Raw genomic sequence first — 22275 nt, 5'->3', positions numbered from 1 at the left:
CCTTCGATGCTCTACAATAAGCAAACTAAAGAATTTTACCTTAAGATTCAACTGGCAACTTGCAGTGACCAATTGACTTATATATTCTAATTATCTATACAAAGTTTATGAATAATTTTTATCTGTGAGTCTAAGAGAGATAACCCTGGATTAAAGTTTTAACTGTTATGTCAATGGCATTCTAAGGCTGCACGCTGTAGATCTGGCTGGAAAAATATAAACGACAACCCAGTCTCTCTGGCAAATAGATGCTCAATTGCTAGTCCACAATCAACTACACAGTAGATGATATTGTAGTATGTTTATATGATCTAAGGGAAGTAACTGTTTGTGTATGAATATATGATTATGATGTGAGTAAGAGTTATGGTTCTTTGTGTGTATTGTTTGAGAGTATTATCCAGGGATTAAGCACAGGAAAATGGCCATGCTGATGATATGTGCGTGCGTGAGAGCATGATGTGGATTGAATACATGTTTCATGAATAAACCTATTCGTGAATTGATTTAATTCGTTATATTCTTCAGATATGTTTGTCATTTGGGTAACAAATAAATTAAACCAAAGGAGTAGCTTAACAGTCCAGATGGGTGTTTTGTTTCCATCCATGACTTCTCTCTATTTTCATTACTTTGGCTTGCTATCCAAAGTAAGAAAACAAATTATCATAGAAAAAATAAAAGAAATCATTTTGAAATAATTTTGCTTTATTTGAGAATTTTGGACACAACATTTTTATGCAAATCAATATTCCCATGTAGTCCTTACTTCGCTCTTTTACTACTCGAAATAAATATATGACTATATATTTGTATAAAAAAATACTAATTCAAAAACTTTACATACATGTATTTGCTTAAAAATTGTATTTTACAGTTGAGCGTTGCAATTTTTCACAGAAATACATAAGATAAAAGTGAAAATATTTCATAACACATATTGAACAATGTATCATCAAAGTAGTCATGGGGCAGTTTAGACTAAAAATCTAAATGTTGATAAAAAAAAAAAGGAAATATCATATTTGAATGATGATTTTATATTTAAAAAAAAGGCTTAAGAGGGATGTGCAGCCATCTTGTACATTTGAGGAAAAAAGTGTAAACATTTCTTGAACTGGCTTGTTTCTGCACAAGACCGAAAAAACTGTTGTCAAAAATATGAGGTTCTACGTGGTTTTTTTTTATACAAATTATGTTTGCATGAACTAAACAATGCTTTCTTTATTCACTTAAAACTGCGCAGCTACGGATTTGAATTCAAGTTTCAAAAATATGAAAGGTGGTCATTAATGTCCACTCTACAACCATCTGTCGAGGAAAAATGTCCAAGTTTGCTTATTTAAGTTGTGACTTTGTCTCCAAATAGGGTGCCCTATTCTTAAAATGGGTCTCGGAAACAATCATTTCTCCCGAGACATATTTGTCTGTGTCTATGGAGATACATTAAAGGTATATTTTCATTGAAAAAATGTGTATATTTTTTAATTAAGACAATTAAGTTTTTGGACCCCTACCCCACTTCTACGAAAATTTTCTTTGATTTATACTTTTAGAACTGAAAATAAAACCAATCAAACTGGTATGTCGATATCTGTTACCTTTAACACAGATTGTTTTGAATTGATATTTATTTTTCTCTGTGAAAATATAACGCCAATGTTCCTCCATAGACACAGAAGTTCTTCGTATAGACTGCATTTTTCTTGTTCTAAAAATAGATCCTTGCCGACTTATAAATATATGGTACCCTTTTTGAGTAAAGTAACAGCATTAATGTGCAAGATTAAACCTTTTCGCAACAAGCCATTGTAGAGGGGGCACTAATGCACCCCTTTCTTTTTTTCAGATTTTTAAATCTTCGAAATAAGTCTGCGCTGTTCTACAGTTGTTCTACGTGATCAAAAAGACCTTGTTCTGTTCTTGTATGCGATTCAGGCAGAAACAAGCCAGATCAAGAAATGTTTACATTTGTACCCTCAAATATACAAGATGGCCTTACTTCAATTCTTTTTTATAGTTACTCTAAATTAAGCATGGTATAGACCCATGAAAAGTGAAAAGCCAATTTTTTAAAATAGCTCTCTAGTTCACATTTTATATAAAATAAATCAATATTTCTATCGACTACATAGGATTCCTTCGACATAAAAAAACATACACGTTTCACATCATTCTCTCATATATACGACATTATAGTCAAATCTGTATTTGCAAGTTATAAGTTGATACGAAATATCATAGTAATTAATATCATAACATTCTTACGTGCGAATTATTTTTCTTTAAAAGTAAATTACTTTACTCATTTTCGTACATTTGTCAACAGTAACGGTAAGGGTAGTAAATGTTCTCTTGTAAGACAAAGCTCATTCACTGCTGCCTCAGGTCAATCTAGCATTTCCAATACAAATTTTGACGCCCGATATCATTGCTTTGTTGATATCGTTGAAATTATTCACAGAATGAAATAAATGAAGTGTTTTTTATCCTATATGATATAAAAAGGAATAAGGAATCATTCTTTGAGTATAATGAGGTGATAATTTTGGTCGGGGCGTGATCAAATCCAATAAAGCCCGAAGGGCTTTATGATAGATTTGATCACGCCCCGACCGAAATAATCACCTCATAATATTCAAAGAATGATTCCTTATTACTTATATTTATATAATTTTAAACCATCTTACGAATGAATATTTAAATATAAATAAGCAAACCCCGCTGGCGCCTCAATTTTGCTTTATGAGTTATATAGTACAAAATCGATACGTAGTGTTATCACAGGCAAAGACAATGGGAAAGAAAATGTAAATATATACTTATAATGAACATAACACTTTTAAAGGAAATATCTGCCCTGTGTAAAATAAAATGTCAACAACATTTTGAAAGAAGTCAAACCAGTAGAATGTAGAAAGTTGAAGTAGAAATATTTTGTCAAACTTTCGTTTTTAGATTAAGATTTATAGATTAATTAGTGGTCAATAAACATTGCTTTCTTTGGGGGGAAAAACCCGTCATCCTTTTTATAAAGGCTTGATTTAAAGACGTCAAAAATACAAGAAGCTATCTTTTAACTGTTTTCGCCCTATCTATTACAGTAATGCTTGTTTTCTCTGAAAATATAAACAAATATATTACGATAACTTCTATGAAACACATTTCATTACAGAATTGGCTTCTCCATGAAAATAAAATTACGATGTTGAGAGATCTAATGAAAACCATGATGAGGTCGGGAATTATTTACTTACCATCACAATGATTTTGATCAGGAACCCAGCGCTTGCATTGATTCGGGACAGCGGGAGGTGAGCAAACTTTGCAAGTGAGGGAGAAATTCGGTAACTAATTTGATTTTATTCCTCTTGGTTAGGTCTATTATCTAATATTCATTATAGTATCTGCAGTATGGGGATTCCTCATTATTTATCGAGTTTGACATTGCTGTGTTTACTCGGGGAACAGTGAACACAGCATTTTCTTTGATTTGCAGCTCTTTTTTTTCTTCAATAAATGCCGTTTACTTAATGTCTGGTATTGCTTCTATTTAACCAAAGTCATTTAGTATGCAGAAGATCTCTATTTGTTTCATTTTTTGTCTGGAAATCAATATCATAGACTTGGTAAAATGTTAAAAATGTAGGATCTTCTTCAACATATCAAGCTTTCTATTTAAAAAAAAAACAGCTTAAAAGGGAATTATATTTTTTACTTACTTATCTTTGTCCGTACAAGTTTATTTCATATGCCTAAAATATAAGAGTTAAAACTTCATTCTGTTATTTGTTGAAGAAATTAATATATTTTGTTTGCGTTTTTTAAAGAGAGGATTTGTCTATATTCAATCATCTCTATTTTTTTATTTAAATGTGGAAACACGTTATCATAGCACACATCATGTACGAGGGTTGCCGTATATCAGTAAATCTGCATTGCGGGATTCCATGTAACATCTAATAACTCACTCTAGACATTGTGCCCTTCTGAATTCTCTTCTTTACAATATTCACGTTTTATTGATACAAAATAAATAATGCAGATATTTTCATAACATCTAAATTTTTCAATCACGGTAAAAAATGATTCATGTAAGAAAATCAATATATGAGAATGTATAGTTGTCATAGCTTCATATTTATGGATGACTGAAATGGCATTTGTACAAGGTATTCTCATATTTTCAAACCTCCTGAGCATACCGGCATCTTTCTACCTCAATAATTAGATTCAAATGTTTTCTTTTTTATTTTCTGCTAGTCTTTATTTTTAAAATTTTAATAAATTAATTTTAATTTTTAACATAAATGTGATGAAGGTGTGTTGGAAAATTTTTGCAAAGATACATTTTATGCATTTTATAAACCAATTTGAGTTGTTCATTTTAAAAACTTTAGTTTTGTGTAATATAATATATGAAAACAAATTGTTTTTCTGAAGCAAATTTAACGAACAAAAGTCTTTCAGAATAAAAAAGCTTTAAATTTCTCGCTTATTGCCGAAAACTATAGCTACTGTATACTAATGACTGAGATTGATTTCAAATGGTGTTTGGATAACATAAATCGAAGAGCTAATAATGTGCCGACATTATGGTGAGCTGAATTAGGCACCAGCTTTTCTATAGTTGCGTGTGCAAGACTTGTGTTTACAATAATGCAAAATCATGCATAACGAAACTAAACTATCGATATATGGTCATATATTCTATGTTTATTGCATTCTTAACAATAAAGTCTTAGTTGTCATCTTAATACACAAACGATAAAACCACATTTACTTGATTTACAAACACATAACTTTTCACCATATAACTCTACGTTGGATACATGTCTAGGCAATACTGTAATAGATGCGCGCCACTGGGTTGACTCGGATTAACGACACGCAACAATTCGATACAGGCTCCTGTGAGCGTATTATTTTAGATTCGTTGATCAGCTGATCTCACGGACTAGCGTTAGTGATAGTCGTCTGCACGGATCTGTATTTCTTAGGGTCAGAAATATGAAATAAACAGCATAAACTTGCCCACAGCATATCCCGAAATTGTTTACTCATCGCACAGTATAGGATGATATTCACTGAGTTGTTGATCAAACAGACCATGTCGATGGTGTCTCCTAGCAATATATAGTTCAGGAAGTCGTCACTAGCCACACCTTCAACTAATACAACCGTCTGAGGAAGTTCGGAAATAATGTACATAAGAATAATAACTAGAAGCATAACTGTTGTTCGCGTATGCTGCTTGAGCCTCGCTTTCGTTTGAGCGCCTTTTAATTTTTCAGTTCTTTTCTTGCTTTTATGCAAGGTGCATACCAGAAGGATTCCAAAAACAATTATCAAAATACTTGGAATCCATTTCCCAACAACTATAAATATCCAAACAAAAGCAGTTTCTAGAGGCGAGCGATCCTTCGATCGGATGTCGATGCTCTTTATTCGATATACCTCGGTCGAGTTCGGACTCACTGGGTGGACTGACATGAAGGCGTACTGTGGGGTGTAGGCTATAATGGACAGTAGAAACACGACGACAACGAGAATGCACGAGCGCCTGTCGTCTGTCCCCGGTGGCCGGTTCCCCAAGGTGGAGATGTACATGTACCTGACCACAGACATGCACACACCCAGCCAGATAGAAATCGTGTAGGTGGTGAGGGTCAGGCAAATGTGAAACGCCAAGAACATACTCCATCCATATGTATACTTTCCATGCTCGTCGTTTATTCCGTAAACAATCCGGAAGTGAATGGCATAAATAAGATACGATAGCATTGTAAGCATGTCCGATACAGCGATTCCTGTCAGGATGATATTGATTGGGGTCCTCATCGACTTCCGGGTCAGGATAATGATGTTGACAATATTGGCGGGAATTCCGAAACAACAGAGAATCACGCTTAGGAAGTCATGGACGCCGTAGTAGAAGCATGCGTAGGCGTAGAGTCCGGTCTGGTTCTCACATTGATCTTTAATGTGATTGGTCAGGTTGGTCAAGTTTGATTCCATGACTTTTCAAGCTAATCTGCATGAGTAAAACAAATACAATGGTTTAAATTTCCTTTAATTGGTACGAAATACGAATAAATGATGACTAAAGTATTATCCTTACTTTACTCCAAGAGTAGGATGAAATGAGGAAAAAACATAATTATATGAAAATATCCGTTACCTGTATGAAAAAAACAAGATACATGGATATATGACCAAAAATTAATACTTTTCATAAAGTGTCCATTGAAAATATGTCATTTGTTAAGCTAATGAGAGCTACTTTATAAAATGTCTCAAATACAGTTGCTTTCACTTGCAACATATATATATCGCCTTACCGCATCTAAAATATCACAACTTATTTACGAGCTCGAAATAACAATCCACCTTTCCGGAAGACATTGAAAAGTCAAACACAGGTAAACGGCTTGGGGTTCTAACTGTTTATTCATCTATAACGGAAACGATAGCGATATCACAATGGAATGTACATTATAATTCATAAAAATAAGATACATATTAATGCCATCAAGTTGATATTCAAATAGAAGGGCTCATTTTATAGTGTTTTTCAGATAATCGTGTACTTGAACACAATATATTTACATGTACCAAGTATTATTCCCTCTATTTCCTACGAAAACTTATAGTTAATTCATAGCTCTATAGAAACAGCCAGACTGAAATATACATGCCCCGTTTATCGATTGGTCGAAATCTACAGCGGCTGAAACTGAGAAGATATTGACAGGTCTGAAATTGACATATTTTGTGATCAGAACGATTTTTTATCGAGTATGATCTTTCTGTAAAAACAAAAACCCGTTAACTTGTAAAATAGAAAAAGTCTTTTATTGAATAAAGATTTTGAATAGAAATATCAAAAAAGTTTACTGATGGAAGGTTTACATGCCATATTTAAAATACCTATTAAGTGCGAAACGAAATCATATTGGAACATAACTTAATGGACTTATTCAATGATTTTGTGTCTTTTTTTGTTGAGAACGTTTAGTTATCTCCCGCAAAAGAAGAGGAAGGGGGTTGTATACTTTATCATTCTAGAAATAAAAAGTAAGTAGTGTTCAGGATTTTTTTCATTTTAAAGTTCGCTGTAAAATTTATAATAAAGAGATTAAGCAGACCAACGAGTACGCTTACTTGTACGTGTAGGTTACAATTTAGAACTACGCGTACCGGCTCACATTACTTTTCTTGTTTAGCAGTTGTAACGTGTGCCTGTACATGTAAATGTTTTAATGTAATTCTAGATATCCTCTCCTACTACGCTGAGAATTTTAGTCACAGTCGAAAATTGAGAATTCTGCATGTACTTTTTTTATTATACATGATTGTTTATATATGTATATTTTTATTGATCACAGATTAATAAAATATCACAGCCATTGCATGTTTTGGATGAAGAGATACGTGTATTAAAACTCGTATAACATATTAAATTTTAATGAAAATTTCTGTTTGATGATATCAGTATTCGCATTAAATATTCGGGCTTAAGAAAAATAAACATATTTGTTAAAATAAATAGCCAACAGGGAAACAGAAGGTACAAGTTCGACCTAACAGGTTCTATGCAATTTACACGTATGTTCAATCGGGTACATTTGTCATTTTACCAACTGATGACGTAATGCACATATTTTCCTTTTTATACGTACACGTACGCGTACACGTTCGTTTGTTAAACCTATCTGATAACCGGAAATTCACAAACAGAATGACATATAGACGAACAAACGGACAGAGCTAAATTAATAGTCCCCACTTAAAGTAACCTGCTGATTATTCACCTCTGTTTTCCAAAGTTAAATTCTGTAAATTCATTCATAAATACCAATGAAACTCTTGTACAATACATTTCATTCGATGATGTAATACACATTATTGCAAAACTCGGAAAGGGTGCATTTTAGGAAAGTGAGATATAAAATCCGCAATTAGGCTCCTCCCAATATTCCCTGGGGATTTTGATCTTCATCCTCTTGGCTTTAAATTTTTTGGCAATTATTATATAGACAAATTTTTACCAATTGGTTGTGCAATTTCATTCAAGGTTTTCAAAGAGTTTTCAACATTTTTACATTGGGCTTCGATGCAAAATTCAAAACTTACAACGATTCACCACTATCTAGAAGATTTTATTTTTTCCGGGAGGGATGCTGAATCTTGCCGAGATATCATGATAGCTTTTCAAACTGAATGCAAAAATTTGGTGTTCCAATTGCAAAAGATATCTCAAGGTCAAACAACTGTTATACCATTTGGAGCTAAGTTTTGAAAAAGATACTTTGAAATGCGGGTTAGGATACCTGATGCAAAACGTAAAAAGTTGCAAGAGACTTTACAACATCTCCTGGTTCAACACAAGGCAACACTCCAACAAATACTTTATCATCAAATCAGAATTACTCGACTTACACATGTGGATTAGTTTTCTAAAATCGTTTAATAGGGCCATATATTTTTGAATCGGTAGTGAACTGATAATAACATATTTTTTTAGACATATAGTTCAGGGTCATCTCACTTCATTTGTGGTGCATATTTCAATGGTGAATTTGTGTTTTTACCCTTGGCCACAAAGTTGGGCGTTGAGAGACATGACTGTCCTCGTATTTGTACCTGTAGTTTTTGCGATCAGTTTATTGGGTAACAGATTAAGAAATAAGAAAATAATTTTCACATAGATAATCAAGCGATTGTTGCTATTCTAAATAAGCTCACGTCAAAATCAGGGTGGGTAATGACTCCTCTACAAGTTTTGTACTTGCTTCCATGAAATAAAATATTTTGTTTCGCGTATTTTATACAGATGATAAGGACAATATAGTAGCTGACTCAATTTCTCCTAAGCAGTAGGCCAGGTTCCGGCAAGCAGCCAGTCACGACAGGACAAAGTCTTGTCAAGTACTCCAATCATTCCACAACATCACCTCCAGTCTCAAAATGCTAAGTCCAACCGTGCGGGAATGGCGGCTTATAACATAGTACACAATATCTGCTTGATTGCGTAGCATGGCCTCCTTCGTTAAATACATTTGTACAATTGTGCAGTTCGTCCTTATCTCATCATTATCTGGACTTCAATATACCTCAGTAAGGTCATGTTTTTCTGCAATTTCATTTCAATGTAAATTGCAAAACATACCAGACCCAACTTCAAAATTCCCTGTTTTTAAGTTACTGTAAGAATGAACACTTTAAAACACAAGGTAGACGCTTGATTACCAATAACAAAATCAGTTTTACAAAACATCACCCGGGATTTACCCATCATATTTATCAATGAATTTGAAACAACGCTTTTTTCTGCAGCATTTTCTTTGGTGTTTCATGGTTTTTAGAGTAGAGAAATTAACAATTACTACAGGTAAGGTTCCTCAACAAACCACACTTCAGAAGGACGACCTGGCATTTGACCATGGCAAGCAATCTCTGTTACTGACTATCCAGTACTCCAAAACAAACAAGTCAGAAAGGAGCAGAGCACTGTAGTACTTATTGTTTGTTTTTAAAAATGTTTAACGTGTTGACGATATTCAATGAGCAAGTACGTGTCCATCTAATAGAGTTTATCATCGGTCTCTGACAGTGTTCCCCTCCGCTAGAAACTACACTGACCTTGAGTGAACACGATGCATCAAAATCAAAAAGAATCTGTCCAAAAAATTCCAAAATACTATTGATAATTCAGATCCTATATGAGTTGAATTTGTTCACCGTAAATAGAAAGTGATTTGGTTATAATTATAGAGTTCGACGGTTATCTGTCTGGGTTCGGAGACTTTGTGAAAATTGGTTTCTTTCGGTAAGCATTTATCTTCAGGTTGGGAGTCTCATAAGAATCCACGATATTATTTCTGTCTGGTCCAAGCCTCTCTCGCTCTGTGACACTTAAGGACATTTGCATCACCTAATTGTGACGTTGGTTACAGACAGACACTATCAAGGAACAAAGACCGCGTGACAAATTACTTAATGGTCTTGTCTAATAATGACAATTAGTTCCTATTCTGATCCATAAAAGAGTCGTTATGAGCAAATCGGAGAACGTCATTTTGCAATGTTCAGTGAGTTGTTTTCTTTCAAGTGTACTATCTGTCTAACCTCATAACACCTTCAAACAAAAATGATGATTGGTTTTACATGAGATGCGCTATCAGCCTACTGGCACCTGCTATTTTTGAGCTGCAGCGGCGATGCATTCTGATTTATCTGTATCACAACATTTCATTCTTGCTTGATGAAAACAAATACCTATCAAATGCAATGCAAACTTTCAATAATTAATAATGTGAGAAATCAAAAAACAAAATAAACTATTCTAGTTTTCGATAATGCTGCAAACGGTTTAATGGCTCTAGTAGTATAAACTAACAACAAAACAATTTTTTTTACATAATTGCAATTGTGGAAAATGCGCATTTCTTTGGGTTTCTAAAATATTTAATACTTAAACAGGCGACACAGTGATGTGAAAAGAACTGGTTAGTCATCATGGCAAATTGGGCTAAACTTTTTCTCCTGCATTAGAAATATGGCTCTTTTAAAGGAAAATATTTAATTATCCAAGCTGTACTTTATGGTTTTTTTAAATCATATACATGAACTAGTTTACGACTGAAAGAGTTGTATATAAATCTGGATTGTTGATTTGTTGTCTCCCAATCTTCTTTGACCTAACCTAACTGTTGTATAAAAAAAGATGTAATATATTCTATCGTATTAAAGGAGACTGGTAAGTCAACAAATTATCCATGGCTGCCTTAAACATTTAGATTTGCGATTTTTGGCCAAAAGCTATTATTAAGTAAACAAAATATCTAAGAATATTTGCTTTAAAATCTGAACATTTTCCAATGTTTTTTAACAGAGCTCTTTGGCTAAAGGAGATGAATATAAAGACGGTAAATATTGCATAAAAATGGCAAGACCACCCAGTCTACTGAAAACGGAAGATAAGTTCTGAGAATCCAAAATTCAGTTAAAGGGACTTAGAAAAGATTTTGAGCCTAAATTTTTCAATTTTATTTTTCCGTTTCTAATCGTCAAAATTTGAAAGTCAAATATTGAGTCATACGCAATTTGCTTTGTAAACAAAGCTCGAATCTTGTTATTGTTTACATGATGTGTTTTATTGGGATAAGTTTCAATAAAATGTTGATTTTTCTGTTGATTATATGAACACATTGAATCAGTCATGTTTTCCACGAGTCTTTTTGTATAAGAAATGTAATTTTTCATTTAACATTTGTAAACAAATATAAGCTTTCTTTACATAACAATAAATTCTTACCTCTGTATCTCTCTAATAACTTGACTTCTAACATTCAAATTTTGGTCAACTATTCAAAATTCACTAGTAATTAAATCATTTTATACATAATAATGATCGCATATCGTGTCTAGGTGCTTTAAATTTTTGGTCAAAAATTATATTTGCGATTTTAATGTTTACAATGCTTTAGTAAGACATTTTTAAAAGGCAACCAAAAAGCAAGTTACAAAGCTTGCAATTCTTTGCTATGTAAACAAAGCTTTTTTTTACATTTTGAATGTTGAAGTGAAAATTACAATTTTAGACCAAAAATGAATGTGTCAAAGGTTAGGAACTGTTAATTTATGCTTAAAATGAGTAAAAATATAGACAAATCAAGCTGAAAAAGATTTTTACCGGTACATGTATATTGAACCTATGTAAACAAAAACAGGGGACGAGCCTTGTTTACATGACAAAGTATTGTGAGCGCTGTATCTTGCTAATAACTTTACGACTGACTTTCAAATTTCATTTGATCATTAGAAATTCCCAAAGCAAATAATGAAAACAGAAAAATAGAATTTGACCAAAATCGTGTCCATGCCCCTTTAAGAGGAATTAATGTAGACTTCAATGTAAAAAATATTGAAATCTCGAATTCAAAGATCGGGGATTTTTATTTTAAAATTAGTTAATTTCAAAATTTGTTTTAAGTTTCAGAGATATACCGTGTATTTAATCCTGTCTGACATAGTTAAGGTGGTCTTTTGCCATGGTTGTAGCATTTACAACTTACATTCGCTTGTTTTTGGCCGTTAACTTACTTGATGACTTTAGCTACGCGGGGAATAGCTCACCAGGAATTAATTCAAATTCAGTTTCAATGTAAATTGATCGATACCAAGGAATTCAAAAGCAACCCTTTGGTGCGGAACTGAAAAATGGAAAATAATTAAATGTTCACAACTCACCAAATTTCCAAGAGAAGTAATAGTATCCTCACGAAAACTGCATACTTGTCAAAATAAAAACACTAAGAATGCAGGACACGTCTATTGGATGCGCAATGATTTCTTTGCCAGTATCGGTGGATTCAATTTCAGACGTTTTATTGAATTCCTCCCTTGGTGTTCACGTAGATACAACAGGGAATTTATCACTGTCAACTAAAATATGGAAAGGAGGACTAAAATTGTGTTTGAGATTAGATTATTGTGGATAGTTTTTCCATCAAATTTCCGCCAGGAAAATCCAGAATCAGTTCAGATTATAGGAAATAAACCAGTATTCCAATTTACTGGAGGCTAGTTCCCAAAGCTGTCAGTCTAAAATTAAAAACACACAATAACCGTAAGATGAATACATGAACTTACACTGTCAATGGTAAGGTTAAGACTTATAATCTGGGGAAGTAGCTGTTATAGCCAGAACATGTATCCAAACAACTCAAAAGCATCTATATGAGTTAGTGACGTCACAACCCGGCCGAGTATCATATTCCTCGGTTTACTTACATTACTTTAAACGTGCATGAGGTTGATTCTCTATTTCTTAAGGAAAAAATTATTTTTGTTCATAATGCTACAGTAACTAACAAAACCAATCCTTTTAGCCTTGATTTGATTATCGAGATATCAGCTATTAGAAACACGGAATGCAAATATAATTTATTTCATCTGTCCATGATAACACACAAAATTATTGAATTAAGCGATTGAAATTCAATCAAAAACCATCTTAAACAATCACAATTAAGCACAGCACTCATATAAAACTAAATGCGTTTTCTATAGTAATTATTTCGGGTGACAAAATGATGGCAAAGTCAATAAGTTTTTTTAATGTGCGGATTTAGAATTTTTCCTAAGGGGGGGGGGGGGGGGGGGGGAAGGTCGGAGGGATAATTGTGTTTGCAAGGGAGGTCCGAGGCTTATTTTGGGTTGTTGTTTTTTTTTTGGTTGAGTGGAAAAAATGTGCTAGATCCGTGCAAGTCTTTTGTATGGAAAATGGTCTTTTGTATCTAGTCAGCTCCTTGCTTATATATTCTTTCGCTACAGGTATGCAACACAAAGTAAGATTATTCATTATTAAATTTTTTGGACAAACTATCTTTTTGTTTTGATTTGGTCTTTCCCTGTCCATTATCGTAAACTTATTGATGATATTCGCCCACCTATATTACTACAAACACGACCTTCATGTAAACACTAGATGTCACATTGACGCTGTTTTGATTGGGCCATACGTCATGTTAGCCTAGGACTACGTGGGGCGGTTAATTCAGAATTAACTGACGGGTGTACAAACATCACAGAATAGATATCTCTTATTCTAGATAGGTTATTAGTTCGAGTCTCAGGGGAAATGGATATACCATCCTCTTTGCTATAACCATAAGATGGATATTTATCTAGAGATTTAGCAAACACAACACATCTAGGACAAAGATCACATCATTTAGCTGAAAATGAAAGCGACAATAGAACCAATGTGGTTTTGTTTTGTTATCCTGTGCCCAATATCAATCTCTGTATAGTCAATGGGAATTTGATTTATGTACCGTTGCTTCGCCTCGCCTGTGACAAAATGTAATGCACTCGCAAAAAATGTACTTGAGTTCTAATTGGAACTGATTTATTAGGCCTGACAGTGGGATCAACCCACCTCTAACCAAAATTAAAAAGCAAAAGTACATGCATTCATTCACTATGAAAATGATCAGTTACTGTCTTATCATTGCGTAACAGTCTTAAGCTTAAAGGCAGACATAATTTTTAGGGATGAATAAAATTGTTTACAGTACTATTGTATTATGAACAAAAGTAAGATTCTGATATATGAATCGGCCATTTGTTCAAGCAAATGTCTTGCATATAAGTTTATATTTTATACAACGGTTGAGAGAGAGAGAGAGAGAGAGAGAGAGAGAGAGAGAGAGAGAGAGAGAGAGAGAGAGAGAGAGAGAGAGAGAGAGAGAGAGAGAGAACACGAGTTTTGAGCTTTGAAAGTATGCCGGTTTGGAGATTGGAACACTAGAATAAAGCTGGATAAAGTTTTCCACATGAAAATATAAACGAGTTATCTATTAAAAATATGATATGATGTATATTTTGTCAAGTCATGTATTTATCAAATATTTACCTAAAATTAATTTCTATGTATTTTGTGATACGTATGTTTAATTTATAACATTGTCTATAAAAATGATATATTGGCAAAACGAAACTCAACTTGTACAGAGGTATGCAAATATATATAATTGCAACCCAGGGTGTAAAAACATTGATTGTTATCCTGACTAAGTTTCTATCAATAATTCTTATGAAATCTGAACCAAAAAACGTGATGGAGAAACCTTACCATGGGGGGAAACTATCATGTATATAGTATCTTTTCCCCTCGGGGGGAAATGCTACTATATAGCAGGTACGCTACTATGGGGGGAAAACTGCTCAACAACACCGGTATAAAACTGAACATTGAACTCTTCGTGTTTATCGAAGAATATTTTGGCAATAAACTTAAGGCCATCAGCTGAGAAGATTAGATCCATTAAATGATAATGAAATAGAGATCAGAAAAAACCTGCAGCGACTTGAAAACAATGATTAATTAATGACTTTGAATATCATACGCTGTCGTTTGATGAAAAATCTTCAACCGTTAATTAGCGTTACCTTGGGGTGAGAATAAATCATTGACTTCCACGAATTAGTAAAAACGGGGAACTGAGAGAGCAAGTACTTCATATCATACCAGATCATTTACCGCCAAAACATGTAATATACATGTACATGTATGTACGGACGATTGTCAATATATCAACACGAAATAAAATTTAAAGACATACCTTTGGTATTTTGCGTATCTGATCAAAAATATATTAAACATATTGCAGATACGTGTGTTCTTTAGTTTATCAAAATTTCACTGAGTAAGGATTCCAACAAAGACAGATTTAGCAAAATCGATCATTATTCTGACACATCCCTTTGTAATTGACTTTTTCTCACACCGATGCAAGGACACTGGAAGAAACAGCACATGTCCAAGTTTGCTTTCATTTAAAATTTGGTCATTACATCGAAATCATATTTTCTTTACTTGCACTTATAACGTTTTTGATCTGATTCAATGTATTTTCATTTGCCTCTTTCTATTTCACCTAATCTCTCGATTTATCATCTCCTTTGTTGTAAATAATTCAAAGTATAATTACGTGACCACGTTTATGCTGGATTAAATTCATGGCGTTTAATAATTCTTTAAATGAGTCAGAAACAAAAAACAATTTCATCACGCGGTTGATTTTAAATGTGAAATTTGTAAAGAAAAAAAAAATCAAAAAATCAAATGTATTTTATCAATACATTTGATAACTTGAGTAACAGGAGTGATGTAAATAGTTTTTTTTAAATTTGATCATGAAATCCCCATGCTTATTTATTTAGGCAGCTATTCGCAGAAGATGTAAATTTGCATTGAGTTACATATCAATTCGGTTGCTTATAAAATAATGCATTCACCAGGCCAGGGGAGACTTTGTGAGATCGCCACTACTAAATGGTCCCGCGAGTGGGTGCTCGGTTAAATGTAATCCAGTCTTAAATGAAGATTGCTTAAGCTTTCAATGCACGCAAATGAAAGGGAATTAGTTCCTTCTCACTAGACGTACAGTGTAGCTCTTCATTTGCATCGCCTTCCCATGAAATGTCGATAGCTGACCTTGCTTATAGAATAAGGTCAGGTTTAATCGAACACTCTTTTATTCATTCATTCAGTGATTTTCTCTGATGTAGAAATAATATTATATGTTTGTAAATAAAGCATGATCTTTTCGTATGATTTAAAAATTTACAAAATTAGTGAAGTGAATGTACAATTAAGAGCTTGTCTCAGTAAAAACATGCAAAATCTTAAAAATCGTCCAGGAGGGTACATAGAATTTTTCATTTCACTTTGTATATTTAAGATCTATGGTTTTGCAGGATCTAAAAAATACATTTTGAAATTTCCTCATTTGTTTCTATTTTTAGTAACAATCCATTTCTATGTTTAGCCAAATGCAGAATAATAAAAGAAACAAACAAAAACACAACACTGGTACACACCTCAACAAACACAAATTGTTTAACTTAAAATAGCAAATTAACGTCAATTAAAAAATAAATCAAATAAATCACATTCACGAGCTTTATCGTTTCTGGAAATTTAAATTGGAACGCATAGAAAATGAAGTTAGATACGAAAATCATCAGAATGATCTCCGGTAAAAATTTGCTCGTATCCACGAGAAAATCGTTTGGTGGTAATATGTATAATCCTTTTCCAGTCCTGTTTTCATTATTTCATTTAGTAATTATGCTGCAATACTTTGACAAGACATTTTGACAAGTTAAGACAACCAGTGATTCCACTCCAGACTAAATATTACCAACCCATCTCTAAAGAAACAAAGACAAAAATGCAAACACTAGTACTGCGGAATGTACTTGTCTTTGATGTTTACATTTCATCTTGTTCGGTACAGAAAGGTCATCAATATTAGATGCAGTTGACATTTGATAGGCTATTGGTGGTGCGTTACTCCTTTTAATATTGTGGGTTTCCATTTTGTGCTGTTTATACATTCACAGAATATTATAAATATGAGCAAGATAGTAGAAATAAACGACATAGTTTGCCTTAAGAATCTCTCATCTTAACAAAACGGAAGCCTTAAAATGGAAAATGAAAACTGTTTACTACATGTAAATCTTTATCAGCTAATACTGTTTGGGTTCAAATGTTGCTACAGTGTTTTCGATAGCTCATTAATGTTCTAGGGTTTTGTTATCAATCCTTAATTCCTTAAATAACACAATACCAGCCATGCGTTATCGCGGTATGAAATAAGACTCGCCCAGGAAATTAAAATTATTGGTTTACACACATTAGTGCCAGTGTTCTATATAGAAAGTGCAAAGGATATGCAAGAAAACCCCCGTTTTAATAAATCAAATCAGTACTATTCAAAAATTTCTTTGGTCCTGATATACGATAAACAGGGTTTGTTCATAACATATTAAAAGCATGTTCATGTTTTGTATTGATATATTGGTCTACAACTACTCACCTGACCCAAAATCTCTCTCTCTCTCTCTCTCTCTCTCTCTCTCTCTCTCTCTCTCTCTCTCTCTCTCTCTCTCTCTCTCTCTCTCTCTCTCTCTCTCTCTCTCTCTCTCTCTCTCTCTCTCTCTCTCTCTCTCTCTCTCTCTCATATAGAAACTCAGTCAAATCAAAGATTTCAAATCGTCCTGATTTGAATAGTAAAAAAAAGACTTTCAGCTATAGCTGTCTATAGCGATTTACATCAATAATGCAAATGTGTGCATTGTAGAACAGTTTGCAGCGCACTAGACTGCAAGTCAATGTCTCTCTAGAGTTTAGATATTCATTTCAACTCTTCCCATAAAACTAAACAATAAACATGGTCAAGTAGGGTTGAATAAATCTTCTGCTGCTCCAATAATTCATCTCTTTCTTCCAATTTTGCAGAGAATTAAATTCTTAGATGAAAACAAATGCTATTCTAGCAAATATTATTATATTATTGCACTGCTCTTTAAAAATAGTACATAGTGTATGCTTACGGAGAAAGCAAAATTTAAGATCTTCACTACCGCTTGAGTTCACTGTGCTCGTGTACAAGTAAGCACGTGACCCGTATGGATGAGCGACAATGGCAAGGCTCAACAATTTATTCATAAGCATGACACTTGGAGGAGACTTTGAGGTGGGAATGCTATCGTTTTAGCTATTCTGATCCCTCTTATTGTTACATTTGATGTCCAAAATCAATCAAAAAAATATTTGTATTCATCTGGGAGTTTTTCAAATCGTCTTTAAACGCTTTTCTTAAAGTTGCAGCTTATGTTTTCAACTTAACGCAAATAAAATTCCTATTTTTCTCCAAGAAATTAATTTAAACTTGATGCAAACTAAAAACAAACAACCAAAAGGAAGTAAACAAACATAGAAAATTCAACTTTATAGCTGTAAAGTTCACTTTGAATATAGTATAACGAGTTAAATCAAGCATTAAAATTAAAACAAAATAACCACAATGAATGCACATAAAAAGTGCATGTTGATAATATGAAACTGTTGATCTTCGGATATAATTGTGCATTGTCAGCTTTTTTTCAACAGGAATTGCGCAGCGATTGATGTGTTACATAAACTTAATATCTAGTACTAAAATGAATCTGTAACTGAATTTTTTTATTTAACAAATGCACTGGGTTTTTATTTTGTTTTGAATCGTTTGTTTGTTTTGTTTGTTTGTTTGTTTTTTATTTGTTTTGGTTTTTTTTTTTTTTTGGTTTTTTTTTTCGTTCTTAAGTTGCAAGTTCAAATCAAATTGTTATTTATATACAAAGCATAATAAAAAAGACATCATTTACATCAACATTACCTTCTCTCTCTTGTAGATATAAATAAAAACAAATCTAAAGCAAGTTTTGAATTACCAAATAATTTGTATAATGTAAAATGTTGTGACAACATAATAACTATCTACGTCAGTTTCAATCCGTATCTAAAACGATTGAGCCCTCGGAGCCCGGTTTTAATTATGAGACAATACTAAGTCGATCTCTTTTAGGTAGAACTTGCCTAGACAACAGTTTTTTTTTTTGCAAATATATATTAAAGATTGTGCGAACATGATGTTAGAATTTGTTTTGCCTCGGACTAGAATGTCCATTGGATGAATCGCGTACGTGATTGCCTTATAAAATTCTTTACAAGGCGGGCATCAAAATTTATACGGCAACATGGCGGACGTAAAACAAAACACTTATTAGGTTTGTTATTGACTGTTTACAGAAATAAGTAATAATATACATATCACTATTTTATTGTCATTTTCGGGTTTCGTCACCTGACATCCTATCTCTTGAGAGGAAATGAAGTAAAATGAATTGTTAAAACTAAACGTAATACCGATTTGGGTCACTGATGAAGATATTTATCTACTCTAGCGACTTATCAACAAACTGTTGTAGAACACCGAAATCTTCAAGTAACATCATTTTAGAGCTGCAATGTCGTATAGTGTTTAGAGAAGATCTTTGCTCCATACTTTGTAAAGGTTCAATTATGTATGAGAAAACAGAATCGTTATCAATTAAGCAAGAAACATTGATACACCAGACATAAGAAATATCATTTTGTAATACAACACCTGAATATTTATGTAAAACAATACAAATCCGTTCACTCGTGACAAAATATGATATACTAATTTTTATGGTAAAAATGACTCAGAGCTTTGATAATCAGCGTAGGCATGCTGTAAAGATTATAAAAAGAAATGCCGTGAAAAGTTTGGATTTTTAAAATTTGGAGGTTCTATTCTTACAAATTTTTGGGCACGTTTTGTTTCCCTTTGTGTTGTATACCTAGTAAAATACCTCCTCCTTCTGCTTTGCCACCAAAATTACTTTAAAAATATATAAATAGGACCTCCTGACCATATGTACAACAAACGTAATTTGTTCTTAAATAATAAATACTTGATAAAACGGCTAACAAGTTAAAAAAAAAACTACTTCAATTTTGTATTTCTATAACTAAGCTTGCACATTTTCATAAAAGCGGTCTTTCTAAGTAGGCATATTCAAAAGTAGGTACTGTGTATCCAATAACTACTTTGAAATTAAAATTATTTATGCGCACAATAATCAGTTAACGAAATACAACAGAATTAAAAGGAATTCACGGCTCTTCAGCTTTGACACCATAGTTAATAAACTGCGTTTAGTTACTATGTTGCTGGGGGTATGTACCTCAATTTAGCGCGAGAATGTGCAAAGTTCTGATATAGGTATTTAAGAGCTTACCGTATCTGTCGGGCTCCGGCTGATATTAAGCTGCTGACTGCTGATCATCTCTTGGCTTATTTATGTCTCTCAAGATCAATACAGCATGGAATCGCAGCTTCCCGTGGAAGCTCCATCGTACCGGGCGCTATCGAGAGGGACAATATCAAACAAAAGTATAGAGGATACTTACAGGGTACAGGGTGCATCAAGTGTACATACAATTAATGATGTTGAATTATAGAACATTCTTTAAAATAAGTCGAGCAGCAAGACTTACCAATTGCAAAGTTTAAACCAAGTAGAAATCAAATTTTACTGCAAGCAACACAAAAGAAATTTAGATTGAAAAGCTTAATCGTTTTTGATTTGGTCCGAATGATATTTCAAAGACCGTTAAGTTTTTGTTTAAACACAAATACGAAAATCTCATCTTCTAGTTGTGTTTTATTGATCAGATGGCCTTTTACTGTTTATTTCTCCCGATTAAAAATCTTTAAAAAAATTTAAATTTATTTTTTGAACGATGTTGCATAGGTCGTTTTTCAGTTATAAATACTTAGTTATATGGAAAATGTTGTCAATTTTTATTGTAACAGAGTAACCGAGGTGTTGACTATCCTGTCTAAATAGATTAAATAAAGCAACAACAATGTTCTTGTTGAATAATTAACTGAATTTACGTCAGACATTGTTCGGTTGTTCACGGATATGGACATTAGCCGTCTTTTGGAGGTAATTTCAGGTGAAAACAGTGACGAGGTCAAAAGTAGTACATGGTTATTGAGAGTTGAAAGTACATGTATAAGCTGACTTGTCGGTAATGGTGCATTTATCTCACATTCATTTGAAATTCATCACCAATATTACATGTTTATGAATAATCTTTACCATGACTGTTTCTTTCTCTTCGTACCACTCGATTGGTATATACTATAAAATACATGAAGATAGTTATTCTCATATATTTACATTTTCCAGTGTCTTTGCCTGTGATAACACTACGTATCGATTTTGTACTATATAACTCATAAAGCCAAATTGAGGCGCCAGCGGGGTTTGCTTATATATATTTGAATATTTAATCGTACGATGGTTTTAAATTATATAAATATAAGTAATAAGGAATCATTCTTTGAATATCATGAGGTGATAATTTCGGTCAGAGCGTGATCAAATCTATCATAAAGCCCTTCGGGCTTCATTTGGTTTGATCACGCCCCGACCAAAATTATCACCTCATAATACTCAAAGAATGATTCCTTATTCCTTATATAAATAGACATGTAGAAACACTCAAAGTTGTTTATAACCAATCAATTATAATTAATTCGCTATTTCTATTGCTGAAGTCGGGATAATCCTATATCACTCTATTTATCAAAAATGTGGGGCCTTCTTTATTTTCAGTCTTACTTGGTTAGGACTCTGAATTTTGATTTGATTTGAACAGATTTTTATGCAAATATATATTTACTTAAATGCATGAGGCAGCAGGCAACGCCTATGTAAGCCTTCTCCATAACTTTGACTCTGAACTTTACCCTTCCTACTTCGACATTGTATAATTATATGAAGAGAAAAGTAAATATTATTTTCTCTACGACAGACAAGTTTTACACCTTAATCAGATAATGATTGCATAAAAAAGAAAAAAAATAATCAATTTACGGGTCAACATTTTTTTTATATAAATTAAATAAAATTTTGAAATATACAAACAGCTAATCGTATTGTGTTTTATAAAGGTTGACCAAAGCATATCAATATGTAATTATCATAATAATCACCTTATTTTTTGAAGTGCGTACGAGATTTGTATTTGAAAAACCACTGTCAGGTTTTGTTTTCTTTTAAATGAACAATAAGTGTTGTTTTATAAGCAAAGAAACAAAGTACACATGTAAGTGATTAAACTGATTTGTACCGACCAGTCCATGAAAAATAGAATACCCAAAGTGTGACCGAAAGAAGCAATGCATATTAAAATAGCTACAAATGCAATTGATGGATCCATTTAATGGTAAAGTGAGTTGCACTTGAAGCAAATATCATAGAATAAAATACCCAAAACGGCAGTTCACAAGGTATTTGTGCGTTTACTAACTGATTTATCTATTGACTGAT

At 32.9% G+C, this 22275-nt stretch overlaps 1 protein-coding gene across 4 annotated transcripts; it reads right to left on the bottom strand.

Moving 5' to 3' along the window:
* Window positions 1-4696: 4696 nt before the first annotated feature.
* Window positions 4697-20311, bottom strand: LOC105330423 (G-protein coupled receptor dmsr-1). 4 transcript variants are annotated; one of them, XM_066080287.1, is made up of 3 exons: window positions 20170-20298; window positions 12256-12450; window positions 4697-6034 (listed from the first exon to the last, which is right to left on the bottom strand). In XM_066080287.1, exon 3 carries the CDS (start codon window positions 6016-6018, stop codon window positions 4951-4953), a length of 1068 nt encoding a protein of 355 aa, XP_065936359.1. In that variant the 5' UTR covers window positions 6019-6034; window positions 12256-12450; window positions 20170-20298; the 3' UTR covers window positions 4697-4950. The 4 variants fall into 4 exon arrangements, with proteins under 4 accessions (XP_065936359.1, XP_065936358.1, XP_065936360.1 ...); XM_066080286.1 differs by having other exon boundaries at window positions 12256-12609; window positions 20170-20295; XM_066080288.1 differs by lacking the exon at window positions 12256-12450 and having other exon boundaries at window positions 20170-20311.
* Between the last annotated feature and the right edge of the window lie 1964 nt (window positions 20312-22275).

Source organism: Magallana gigas, chromosome 3 (assembly GCF_963853765.1).
Source record: "Magallana gigas chromosome 3, xbMagGiga1.1, whole genome shotgun sequence".
NCBI classification, from domain to species: domain Eukaryota; kingdom Metazoa; phylum Mollusca; class Bivalvia; order Ostreida; family Ostreidae; genus Magallana; species Magallana gigas.
This window is presented reverse-complemented; position numbering and strand designations above follow the sequence as displayed.

Coding starts and splice junctions, on each gene's coding strand:
- LOC105330423 (XM_066080288.1), bottom strand. CDS start 6,018: ATGGAATCAAACTTGACCAACCTGACCAATCACATTAAAGATCAATGT.